Genomic DNA, 13,553 nt, shown 5'->3' on the forward strand with positions numbered 1-13,553 from the left:
TTATTGGGGAAGCCAGATTTATTTTAACAATCATGTCACTAATTAACAACTGCAGTGGTTCATTTAACAACTGTGGCAAGAAAGGTCATAAAATGGGGCAATATTCACTTAACAAAAATCTTGCTTAGCAACAGAAAGTTTGGGCTCAATTGTGGTCATAAGTCGACGACTACCTGTTCATAAATGTATAGCTTTATAATTGCCACTATCACTCAATAAAAATACATCCTATACTTCAGAGCTGCTCCAATTTCCTTTACTTTCTCTCATTTTCTTTCCTTAAACACTCTAGATAGTTTTAAATTGCAGAATGTGGGTCGCAAGCAGTCTGTCTCCAGAAGCCTGAAGCATCTCTTCCATTCTTCAAACAAGTTTGTGAAGACTTTGAAAAGGTTTGTTTGATTTAAGAGAATCACAGTACTACATTTGAAATTCCCAGGAGTCTCTCTCTTACATAATCTGCATTCTGTACTCTGAAATTGTTTAATATTTTGGAAAACACTACAAGCTGAGACAATAACCACAGCAGGATTTGGAAAAAAATGTGCTAAAATATATTAGGATCCTTCCTCAAGTTTCAGCTTTCATTTCTATTGCCGTCCCTGTCTCTTCAGTATAAATCCTCTTACCTGGAAAGACGATCATTAATTCAATATAGTACAGTTCTCCCCTAAAACAAAGGGTAAAGAAGACAAAAAAAACCCACCATACACACAGACCTAAATCCTGGCTAATACCTAGCTTCTGACCTTATCAATGTAAGGTTGCCACTTCTAGCTAAGAACCATTCTTGGAGATTCCTCTCCCACGCAATTAATATATGTGTATGGGACACTTGTAAACATGTATGTGTTATGGATAGTTGGATATGTATATCTGCCAAAAATAGATTCCAAATATGGCCAGACCAGGAGAAATTGATGATGCTTTAAAGTGCTCCCCAAAAGTGATATGTGTATACCCATGCATTTATTTGCTCTTAGATCTAGACGTCTGCGCAGCCTTAATAAGTCCCTGTAAAGGGAGAGAAATGAAAGAGTGAACGGAGGCAGAGGAGACAAAGGGAATAGAGTAGGATAGGGTAGGGATGAAAAGAAAGAAGGAAAAAGGAAAAAGGAAGGGGAGAGGAGAAGAGAAGAGAGGAGAGGAAAGGAGAGCAAAAGGGGAGGGGAGGGGAGGGGAGGGGAGGAGAGGAAAGGAAAGGAAAGGAAAGGAAAGGAAAGGAAAGGAAAGGAAAGGAAAGGAAAGGAAAGGAAAGGAAAGGAAAGGAAAGGAAAGGAAAAGTTGTTTGGGTGTGACAAAAAGGATTAAATCTAGCAGCCAAGGAGCCTCTTCTAAACAGCAGCCGATCTTCAGAGTAATCTTCAAAAGCATTCATGCTTTCGGGTGACCCTGTTCATTTGTCCAATCCTTTGTTTCAACAGCTTCTTTATCCTTATCAGCAACATAAGACCCTGTAATTTCACAGGTAATAATTTGTCTCCTTGATAAATCCAGGGAGCTTTTTAGTCAAACTAAAACCCCAAGGTAAAGATGACCTTGGATCCAGCTTAACACTTGATGGCTACCAGGACACATCCATGCTGTATTCTCAGTAACAGCATGAGAGTGGTTTGCCACAGCCTCCTTCCAGGGTGTTTTTTAAACTTCCCAGTCCAAGCAACTGCCCTGATAATCTCCCATCCAAGTCCTTACTAGGTCCACCCTGCTGAGCTGCTGAGCTCAGACAAAGCCAGCCACCCGCTAAGACCAATCAAAGGCATGCTTACCAGGAATAAGTACCTTTGAATACAACCTATATAGGATTGTACTATATGTACAATCTAGAAAGAAAGAAAAAAAATGCAGGCAATACTCTGCTATCTAATTTCTCACCGTGAAGCCAATTTGTTTCTATTTTATACCACTTGGGCCTATAGTTATTTGGATGGAAGACAATTACAGTAATCTGTACAGAGAGGTTGGGTGTCAACTCCCATGCTGGCTGGGGGGAGGCTTATAGAAATTGTTCTAGTATTTGGAGAGCCCCAGATTAGGCAAGGCTGACTTAACCCTTTACCCTCTAATAAGGGATGAATTGTATGTCAGGGGAGTGGAACAGTTGGAGCCATCTCTCCACTCCTTTCTGCCTCTCTCCCCCCACCCCTGGTGTGGACATGGGATGGATTGAAAACTACAGGAGAGGCAGAGAAAGAAGTTTCTAGTGAAGCTGATTTTTGTGTGTTCTCTCTAGAATATTGCCCTAGTCTCAAAAATGAGGAGAGTTTATTCTCTGTCTGGTAAACAAGTTCATGACGCGAAAGCTAAGTTTGTTAAATGGGTCGCTTGTATGAATTAGGGAGCTTTCATAATATATCTGATTCTCCCCCTCCCCCAATCAATTAGGTCAGTGTTTCTCAACCTTGGCACCTAATTTAAGATGGGTGGATGTCAACTCCCAGAATTCCCCATCCAGCTTCTGGGAATTGAAGTCCACACATCTTAAAGTGGCCAAGGTTGAGAAACACTGAATTAAGTCTATTACACAAACATAACCAGTGGCACACATTCTGTGCAAGCAGATTACTGATTTTATGAAGTCAGATCCAAATTTGCTTTAAACATGCATTAGTAAACCTTTTTAAATAACTCTGAGTTAGCAAATCTGATGCTAATATAGTCATAATTTGAACTGTCCCTTGTCCCAAGGTAACTTACCTAATCTTCTGAATCTTAAAGCTTTGGTCCTGGACAATATATTCTTTCATCACCAGCAGTATTCTTTTCGTCTTCTTTGTATTTTATATTTCTTTCCAAAGAGAGGCTCTGGTAATCATTCACTTAAGTAAACCTGCTCATTAATCTATATAACTGGTTGTAAGTATAAATATGTTAAGGGATTGGTAAAACACATTCGTTACTACCTGATAATGGGACCTGTTTTAGGTTTCATTGGGATAACTAAGTACCCCAACGTTACGACCTAGTAGAACGATATTTATCGTTATGACATTATGGTTAATGTTCTCTCAAAAATGTGACTACAAGGTCCACTTGGTGTCTTCCCGTAGTTATCCTCAGAATTTACAATTTAAGGTGTTACGAAAAATCAGAAATGTGAGACAAGTATTCCAAAAACAGCATAAGACACCTTAAATGTGGTTTTGGATGAATAAAAGTAGTTCAACAATAAGGCTTAACAGAGTGGATAGCACCTGAGGTGAACTGAGATTGTATTCTCCAAACTACTGTATATCCTAGAATCTTCTACAATGCAGAAGTTTCTATATTTAACCCCACAGCCTCCATTCCTATTAGATAAATAAATTTATGGAAAGTGTCACCTGGAAGCAGGAGTTTGAAAAACAAGAATTCAAAAGAGAGAGTTATAATAAAAGAAAATTTAACCCAGCAGGTCTGTTTTAGCTCAACTTTCATTTATTTCAAAACAAATGATGCAACAAATGAATGGCTTTTATCATTTCTATTTTTCCATTATTTCCCAATTATTTGCAACCGTATGATTTTATTTTTACCTGAGACCTCTGGGCTTGATTTTAAGTACTCAGTTTTTATAGTCACTGTATTTTTTCCCTGTAACAACTTCTTTGGACATCCTTGTGATGGCAGTTAGATTTTCTAAGACAATCTGGAGCAACGTGCAAAATTTTCTGGAGAAACCAAATTATGGGTGCTAGAAGGCAACCAGAAAAATATTACTGTTGTTGCCATGATGGCAAAAGAAATTTAAAAGTAGAAAAAGAAAGGTATTCATACTAATGCGAGTATTGGTAATTAATGCAATAATTGACTGATATTCAGTTTTAAAATATTTTAAAATAATAAAAATAATTTTGAATTTAAGGGAATATTTTACTTAAGAAAATGACTAGCATAAGAAGATAACTTGGTTTTTTTCACATTTGAAACTATTTTTTATTTCAGAGGTTCAACTTGAATTGAAGACCATTGAAGTGTTGATGTAGGTATATGGCAACAAAAGAACCGTTGTTTTGGTCACCAAAACGACAACAACAAAAAAGTCGTAGGGTCTAATCTGATGTTGTCAGAAGGAATTTGAACTGGTGAACTTCTACACACCTGAAGTTGAGGGTCTTAAGAGGTCGCAGGAATTGAAGTCCATACCTCTTAAAAGTTGCTGAGGTTGAAAAACAATGGTCTACAGATTGGGATTTTTAAAATTCTCCCTACTGCCCAGACTTTACCCTTTCAAGTCCAAACGAGGCTAGTTAGGTCTCAGAATCTGATGCTCCATGTTGATTTGTCATTTCCAAATCCAAATATTTTGCTACTACTTGTCCAAACATAATTCAGATGCACACGATATTGTGAGTAGCTTTGCCCATGCAAGGAAGCCAATGTTACTTCAGACGTTTGTAGAGTTATTCTGCAGACTTGCTAATGTTTAACATGTATAACATTTCTAGGAAATTCTCCCTTTGGGGAGCAATGAGTTGAATTCTATTGTTTCAATCAAGTGCTAGGCCAGCTTAGAGGAACGTAAGGACTTCTTGCTTTGCAGAATGCAAATCAGTCTTTTTTGAAATAGACACCTGATCATTCTTTTTTTCCCCTTCTCATTTATTTTAATGCAGAGGGCTTTATTTAGCTGTGATATTTTATTACAAAGACAACATGTTGGTAACCAATGAAGATCACATACCAATAGTGGAAATTGATGATTCTCACGCCAGTTCTATTATGCAAGATTTTCTCTGGTTCACAAAGGTAAGTCACAACCTGCCATTTTCTCCCTTGGTTGAACTCCTCCAGGCAGGAGGATATTTCTGGGCTGGTCCCTGCCCTCTGCTTTCCTTTCTATACAAACAGCCCTTCTTAGCCACATGCATGCCTGAGTTGTGTGAGGACACACTGTTGTGAGCCCTGCGGGATGTAGAGCAGAGGTAAGGAATCTGTGACCCTCCAGGTGCTGGACTCCAGATCCAATCAGCCCCAACCATCATAAAAAATAGTCATGTAGGAGGACCACATATTAAACAATCACTTAGACCTGGATGGCCAAAGGACATCTAGGGGATCCAAGAGGGATGGGGAGGATGACCAGTAAGTCAATTTTCCATGATTGCATTTTAAGATGAAATCTGGTAGCCAACTAAACCAAGTATTTTGTAAATCTAGAGGCCAAAGACTGATGAAGGATTAGAAGGCTTATATGGTATATGGCTACAGAACACTGTAAACATCACATTCATAAAATCTGAATGTGATATAATTGTATAGAAACCATGCAATAGCATCCACTGTATAGACGAGGGGTAGGCAACCTTGGCTCTTTTATGACTCGTGGACTTCAACTCCCAGAATTCCTGAGCCACCATGGCTCAGCTTGGAAACCTCTCCCTTTCCCCTCAGCATGGCTGGCTCAGGAATTCTGGGAGTTGAAGTCCACGAGTCATAAAAGAGCCAAAGTTGCCTACCCCTGGTATACAGCAAAGAAAACATGCAGACACAGTGGAGGGATTGAACCCTGCCCCCTATCTAGAACATATCTCTTGGCAGTCCTACATTCTACATTCATTTATTTCACATTTCAGGTAGTAGATTGTGAGGATGTGCTCACCCCAGCATAGTCTAAAATTCCTCTTTTCTTTCTGTGCAAGCAAAAGGAATTGTGCCTTTAAACTGGTGAATTTAATGGTGACGTTGCGTCTCATTTAGTCGTAAGGGCATGGAAGAAAAAAAGCTACCGTGCAAAAGAGGAGAATTTGGGGTGTCTTTGCTGAGTACCAGAGGGAGACCTTAAATTACTGATGATGGTTCCAAGAGTAACTGATACATCTGTGTGTCAGGAAAGGGCAGGTGCTGCAAAACTTGTTTCCAATTGAAGAATACAACAGAAACAGGTTGGAAGCAAACCCATCCTCCGTTGATATTACAGCATGTGTATCTAGCTAAGCGCAATTTCCACATGGGTTTCGTAATGTATCGGTAATGGACTCTTGTTTGTATCAACACTATTTTTCTATAACTATTTCTAGAAACTAGTATTAGTATTAAAATTTGTATGCCACCTGGCTCCCAATGACTACAGGCAGTTCACAAGAACATTTTTTTAAAAAAAAAAATACAATAAGAGACAAAAATAAAAGAATAAAAATGACAAGAACCAGACAGGAACAAAAAAAGAAACCAACCCACACAATCCAAGGGGGATTCACTCACCTTTGCCAGGGTTTGGCAAAAAGCCAAGACTTCAAGGCTCTTAGAAACACTAGCAGGGTGAGACCCACTCAGATTTTGGCAGGGTGAGACCCACTCAGATTTTGGCATTCAAGAGGTCAGGTGCTGCTGCAGAGAAGGTGAGCTTCAGGTGACAGATGGCATTGTTTAATTGAAGGAATCTGGAGTGTACCAACCCTGCAAAATTGATTTGGTCAGGAAGCGACTATGTGAGAAACATGTCCCTCAGTAACCATGTCCTAGGCCAGGGGTCTTCAAATTTGGCCCTTTTATGACTCGTGGACTTCAACTCCCAGAATTCCTCAACCAGGCACGGCTGAGGAATTCTGGGAGTTGAAGTCCACAGGTCATAAAAGGGCCAAGTTTGAAGACCCCTGGCATAGGCCATGACCACTTTATAGGTAACAACCAGTTCCCCTTGGAAGAAAAGGGGCGACTACTGCAGCTCATAAAACATTCTGGATGAATTGAAGCTTCTGGGAAGTGTTCAAGGGCAGCCCCATGAACAGTCTGTGGCAGTAGTCAGGTCATGAGGAGGTGACCAGGGCATGAACGACTCTCTGAAGAGCTTTCTGACCTAGGAAAGGGCCTAACTGACATATCAGATGAAGCTGTTAAAAGGCCTTCTTGCCCACAGCTGGCACCTACTCATTGAACAGTAGCAATGAGTCCAGGAAGACCCCCCAAATTGTGCCCTACTCTTGAAGGAAGTGCAACCCCATCCAAGGTCAGAGATGGAAGATCCCCAAATCCAGGGTATGGATGAAGGACAATGGGAAAGATGAAGACCAGACAATAGTTATAAAAAGCCATTGGGTTAAAGAAGAGCCTGTTGAGGAGAGGTAGGAGAAGGACCAGCCCCTCTGTCACAGAGACCAACACCACAGCATGGGTCCAACTGCAGAATGCGTCCTTGGCCACTTTTATGACCCAGGAGGAACCAGATCCAATAAATAGGTGGTTGTGCTTCTAGCAGAGAGGATCCTACCCACTTCCTCTGGAGTCACTGGTTCAAACTCATTCCAGATCATACCCAATCTTGTTTATTTCTTGCCCCTACAAACCTGTTTTAATTGATCCAGGATTTAAATAAACCCAGGCAAGTCCCTTTCTTCCCATTAATTTGCAAGGGTACAAAATGGATCTTGGATTTCTTAAAATACTAATGCTGGTAAGGATTGGCATTGGATTGACATTGGAATTAACTGAAGTCATTGGAAGGGAAGATCCTTAAGATTGCTCAGGATGTTTAATAAAAGTCAGAGGGGGCAGGTGCAAAAATGCATCCTCCTTTCTCTCCCCATGTTGTCTTTGAGCCCAGACTGATTATTTTCATAGAATGGCATACAGGTATATTAGGAGAGATAAATGGTGTGTATGCTGATTAGATGCAACACAACTCTGCTCATTTAATAACTTCAGTCAACACATTGCCACCCACAGCAGCTACTTTTTTGGAAGATAACATTTGTTCATTCATCTTTCCTGCCTTTTTCTCTCTCCCCCCCCCATCCTGTCCCCTGCCAATTGCTCTCTGTATTTTGCAGCTGTCTTGTATGTGGGATGAGATCAGATGGCTGAGGCAGAACATGTCTGTCTCTATGTCCTCCTCCACAGCACTCCAAGCCAGGCAGAAAATGCTGTCTGCAGCAGCCCAGTTACAGGTGAGTGATAGCGCCCGCTTTCCGTGTCACATCTCGGCAAGGGTAGGGCCCCCAAGGGAAAAAGCTGCCAGCTGTCCCCTCCTTTAGCACTTCCTTCTGGCATGGCCTCAAGAGGAGAATTATATGCTGTGAGGCAGGCAAGCAGCAATATGGTTTGAAAGCCCAGCCAGAGCTACCGTCAGAGAGAGCAGAATTAAATGTGATGCGGGAAATAAATAGTCGCCTGCCTAGGAGGATTTTAAAAAAGCAAATAACCTGCTCAGTCACACAGCTGATGGAGATGCTTGATTATTGTGTTGGCAGCCTTCTAGACAGCAAATCCTGGCCAGCATCAAACAAGAGAGCATCCTGGATAATTAATTAGGTGACGGGATAACAATCTCTGGGGCATCTGCTCATTTTCTTTCCCCTTGGATAGCCACTTCTGGTGGGATTTCAGACAAAATATCTTCTCTACCAGCTTTGACAAAACTGAGAGAGTTGAGCCTTAAGGATCTTTGTGGAAATCCACCATTAATAACTACAACAGCCTTCTCCAACGTGGGGTTCTCCATATTTTTTTGAAATTGCAACCCATGAACTTACTCATCAGCTAAAAGGAAATTTGGAAATTGCAGCTTGAACTTCAACTTACTTGGGGGAAGTAACTTGGGACAGGCTGGCTGTGGTCACCAAACTCAGAAAACCTTATTAGATAACCTTTATTGTCATTTTTTTTTCCTGTGGGCGCAATGGCACACATTAAAAATGAAATTTAGTTGCTTCCTCTCAAAGTGTACACATAGATAACACACATTTAAAACATACTATATACAACATATGTACATCCTAAGTACATCCTAAGTATTTTGAGGATAGATGAGTGGGAGTAAAAATAGTTCTTCTTTTTTTGATAGTGGTTATTTACAATTAATACATAGGAAACAAAGTAGTTGCATCCCAAATCTCAGTCTGAGACAGGTCAAGCAAGGGTTCATAACTGGCTGACCAAATAAAAGAATGGCTGTGTTATGAAATTAGTTAGACCTGAAATGAGCAACAGTAAGCCAAAAAAAAAAATGCCAATTCTATTTCCTATAACACAAACAAATTTACTTCCAGATCAGACTTGCTCATTGGTGTAAACTGTGAGCATGCTTTATTAATATGCAGTTGGCAACATTTCCCCGTTACTTTTCCTCATCTCTTCCTGATCTGTCTACTCCAACCACAGAGGAGCTACGCTGGTGATACTTCAATCACTTATTCCTGCACGGTTTAAGAATCTATTCATTTTTTTTGTGCCTCCTCTAGTACCTGCCAAGGATGTGGAGCAGTTGATGGGGGGGAAGTACATAGTGATTTGACCATGTTATCCAGAAGCAGAATAATGCAGTACTATAGGTAGTCCTCATTGTACAATCATTCATTTAGCGACCACTCAAAGTTACAACAGCACTGAAGAAAGTGACATATGACCATTTTTCACACAACCATTGCACCATCCCCGTGGTCATATGATCAAAATTCAGACACTTGGCAACTGGCATGGATTTACGACAGTAAATACAGTATCCCTTTTGTGACCTTCTGACAAGCAAAGTCAACCTGTCAGGCAGATCAGAAAGCTAAACGCCGCATCCCAAATGTGCTCTCCGTTGTGTGAAAAATAAACTCCCTAGAAAACCTGACTCTAAATTTCACATGCTTCTTGGTAACATAGGTGGACATGTCTAGCTGAATAACAGGTCTGACTTACAAGACTTGTGGGGTTTTGTGTGGGGTTTTTTTTTTTGTTTTTTTTTTTTGCATTCCTGCCCTCCTGGGCAGAGAGCGTGCTAAGTAATCTCCGAATGATTAAAATAAATAAATAAAAATAAAATTAAGTCTATCTGACTCTAAGCAAAACCTTTACAGGCAGCGAAAGAGCAGAGGGCCCATAAGGATACAGAACGCCTACTGTGTGCCTTGGATGGGGGATGCCTAAAGCTAAAATAGCTACTTAAAGGCACTTCTAAATGGCAGCCAGTGTGCTGGCTGTTCTGAGTGCTTTGGTTATAAACAATCTTAATAATGCTGCTCAGAGGTAAATAGTAGTCTGCTAAGTGCAGATAGAGTCTGCTCAGGGTGGCTTTATCTATCAAATGAGAATGTCATTAAGGTTAATGTACAGCCCCTCTGCTTTCATAATGAACAATGTGCCACATTGTCAATTCAGTTTTGCCTTTTAAATCATTCCTCCCCCCCCCTCAATTACTTGCATACTGTAGACCTTTTGAAAACTTCCAGAGTCATGAGCATATTTAAAATGCTAGGGATTTTTCTGTGAGACATCTGGGCATCTCTTCAGGAAACAAACACTGGTCCTCAGCCCTAGGTGAGTTACTAAAGAGTATGAAAAAGCTAAACTATAATCAAGAGGTGATCTAGAAAATCTTAATTCCAGTGCTGGGAGCGGTCATGTTCTTTCAAGATTTGCCCTGAATGTTCTGTCATGAAATTGTCCTGCACAAACCTTCATGAGATGCAATTGTCATATTGTATAAAGATGCTGAGATAATCCTAAACATGGTAACTGCTGCTGCTGCTGCAAAAAAAAAATCTGTTTCAAATATTTATGTCAAAAAAAGCAAATATAAATTATATACGTCCCAGAAGGACTGCAATGGGGATCTCAGAGAACAGTCAGAAAGTGCACCCATTTTCCTTCCAAGATGATCATATCCCATGGTCTTTTAATAAGTTGTCATTGTTCTGTTGTAATGTCACTGAGCTCTGCAGGGATGCTTGTTGACCTAGAAATTATATATAGTCTAAATGTCTATGGAGATTTTTAGTCATCCAGGTCATGGTTGTCCCAAAGATGCTTTTTCAAGAGGCAACTGGACTTTCTTGTTTTTCTTTGAAGACATTTCGCTTCTCATCCAAGAAGCTTCTTCAGCTCTGACCGGATGGTGGGGAATGGAAGGATTTATATTCCTTACAGACAGCTGGTCATTTGCATTCTTTTATTTAGAGAGCCGCTGAGGCCACTTGGAGGTTTGTCTGTGTCCTCAAGGTCATCTGAGTGATGTAAATGGGTGTGGAGCCTTCTTAGAACTGCTGAAAGGAAAATTTGAAAATTGAATCAAAGTTGAACAGCCCTCTCTCAACAGAGTGGGGGGATACGACATCATCTATCTCCAGTCTACAACACAGTCCTTTCAGCAGTTCCAAGAAGGCTCCACACCCATTTGCACCACTCAGGTGACTTTGAAGACATAGATAAGCCTCCAAGTGGCCTCAATGATTCACTAAAAGAATGCAAATGACCAGCTGTCTGCAAGGAGTATAAATCCTCCCATTCCCCACCATCCAGTCAGAGCTGAAGAAGCATCTTGGATGAGAAGCGAAACATCTTCAAAGAAAAACAGTTGCCTCTTGAAAAAGCACCTTTGGTATGTACATAGTCTAGTTGTTTTCTGAAATACAAATATCTCTGTCTTGTATACATTTGTAGTTGATATTACACTTGGCATCAGTCAACTCCCAACTTTGTAGCTTTCAAACTCAACCATAATGTTTATGTCCTTCAAAATGAAAATTGGATTTAGAAAGAGAGAGAGCTGCGTATAAACACCTCCATCAGTGATCTTGTGATCTCAAATCCAGCATTGTCAATGTATCAATGGAGATTAATTCAGAGGCTAACAGGTGAACCAAGCTTACAGAACTGGAAGACTCATCCCAAGTCTAGAGTGCTCCAGGTGTGCTAGTACAGGAGTTCTCATAATATGTGACTAGCATGGACATTCTAGGAATTTCCTTCACATCTGGAGATCACCAGCATGGGGAATATTGGTATAAACCATACATCCATATTCCACCCAGCTGTCTTAACAGAAATTTTCCTACATCCTACTAAGGGACGCAGAAGGCATTTCAAATTGTAAACAATCACTACGTTGGATTAATTCTCTTTGCTGTGAAGAAAATGCTCAAGTTCCCATCTGTTAGAAGAGATCTAAGCCTATGAATGTGATCCATTTCCATTCAAGCTCCCTGGGAATGTTGTCATTATAAGATTTTATAGTTTTATGCAGACCATTTTGTGAAATTCCTTCCTTTTGTCAATTGATTAGCAGCTGTAGAGCTATATAGAACTTTCCCATCATGTTCTATTTAATGCCATAGAAAAGAGTCCATCCCAGCGGTAGAAACCCATATTTCCTCACAGAAGGTCCCAGGATCCAGTTGCAAACATCTCAGATAATGGTAGCATTAGGAATCTGCCCCAGCCACTGCTGCTACTTATTAGAGCAGGTTATGCTGAGCTAAATGGAGCGGTGGCTAGATTCAGTACAACGTAGTACGGTAAAATTATTATTTGACAACATATTCTATTTTGTTAACATGTGCTTAATTCTGTTGATATAAAGATAGTACAGACATCATCAATTTGAAACGAACAGAACTGTTGAGTTTCCTCTTTGTGATAATTATGACCCTGACTTGGGATTTACCACCTTGTTGAAACAAGAAAGCCTCAACGTTAAACTAATGATCATTTGAAGGGCTTGGCTGGTTACGCTGTTTTTATTTCCATTGAACAGCTGTTGAAAGCTATTCTGCTATTCAAAAATGTGCATTATGACCTGTGAAAATGAGTCAATAATTGTGTGTTTTGTAGTCTTCAACACTTCCCTCTTCAATCACAGAACCTGTTAGGTACACACAACCTGGGCCAGATCTATTATGAACCAATCAAAGACCGTCATGGCAATGTTATCATAGTGACAATCAGAGAAGTGGAGAGCCTCTATTCTTTTTTTAATGGCAAATGGATGCAGATATCTAAGCTACAGAGCCAGAGAAAATCACTTTCGACACCTGAGGAGCCAACGGCATTAGACATCTTGCTTATTACAATCCAGGTAACCCTCTTTTTCTCCATATGTGTCAAATTTCAACACATAAGCAAACATTCCTTCTGATAAGCTTTTGGGGACTCAATTGTNTAATAATAATAATAATAATAATAATAATAATAATAATAATAATAATAATAATAATAATAATAATAATAATAATAATAATAATAATAATAATAATAATAATAATAATAAAGTTGGAAGGGACCTTGGAGGTCATCGAGTCCAACTCCCTGCTCAGGCAGGAACCCTACAACATTTCAGACAAATGGCTGTCCAGTCTCTTCTTAAAAACTTCCAGGTTGGAGCATTCACCGCTTCTGGAGGCAGGTTGTTCCACTGGTTAATTGTTCTAACTGTCAGGAAGTTTCTCCTTAGTTCTAAGTTGCTTCTCTCCTTGATCAGTTTCCATCCATTGCTTCTCGTCCTGCCTTCAGGCGCCTTGGAGAATAGCTTGCCTCCCTCTTCTTTGTGGCAGCCCCTGAGATATTGGAACACTGCTATCATGTCCCCCCTCGTCCTTCTCTTCGTTAAATTAGACATACCCAATTCCAACAACCGTTCCTTATATGTTTTAGCCTCCAGTCCCCTAATCATCTTTGTTGCTCTTCTCTGTAATCTTTCTAGAGTCTCGACATCTTTTTTACATTGTGGTGATCAAAACTGGATGCAGTATTCCAAGTGTGGCCTTACTAAGGCATTGTAAAGTGGTATTAATACTTCACGTGATCTTGATTTTATCCCTCTGTTAATGCAGCCCAGCACTGTGTTGGCTTTTTTGGCAGCTGCAGCACACTGC

At 40.2% G+C, this 13,553-nt stretch overlaps 1 protein-coding gene across 1 annotated transcript in view; it reads left to right on the forward strand.

The window, feature by feature from the left end:
* ANKFN1 (ankyrin repeat and fibronectin type III domain containing 1) overlaps positions 1-13,553 on the forward strand; it is a 106,182-nt gene that overhangs the window by 68,360 nt on the left and 24,269 nt on the right. The window contains exons 8-11 of the mRNA XM_015817224.2: positions 293-392; positions 4,596-4,728; positions 7,749-7,865; positions 12,542-12,757. Of these exons, the coding sequence (XP_015672710.2) occupies positions 293-392; positions 4,596-4,728; positions 7,749-7,865; positions 12,542-12,757 (566 nt within the window). The remainder of the gene's footprint in view (positions 1-292; positions 393-4,595; positions 4,729-7,748; positions 7,866-12,541; positions 12,758-13,553) is intronic.

The sequence above is a fragment of the Protobothrops mucrosquamatus genome, unplaced genomic scaffold (assembly GCF_001527695.2).
Source record: "Protobothrops mucrosquamatus isolate PMUCROS unplaced genomic scaffold, P.Mucros_1.0 scaffold565, whole genome shotgun sequence".
In the NCBI taxonomy this organism is placed as follows: domain Eukaryota; kingdom Metazoa; phylum Chordata; class Lepidosauria; order Squamata; family Viperidae; genus Protobothrops; species Protobothrops mucrosquamatus.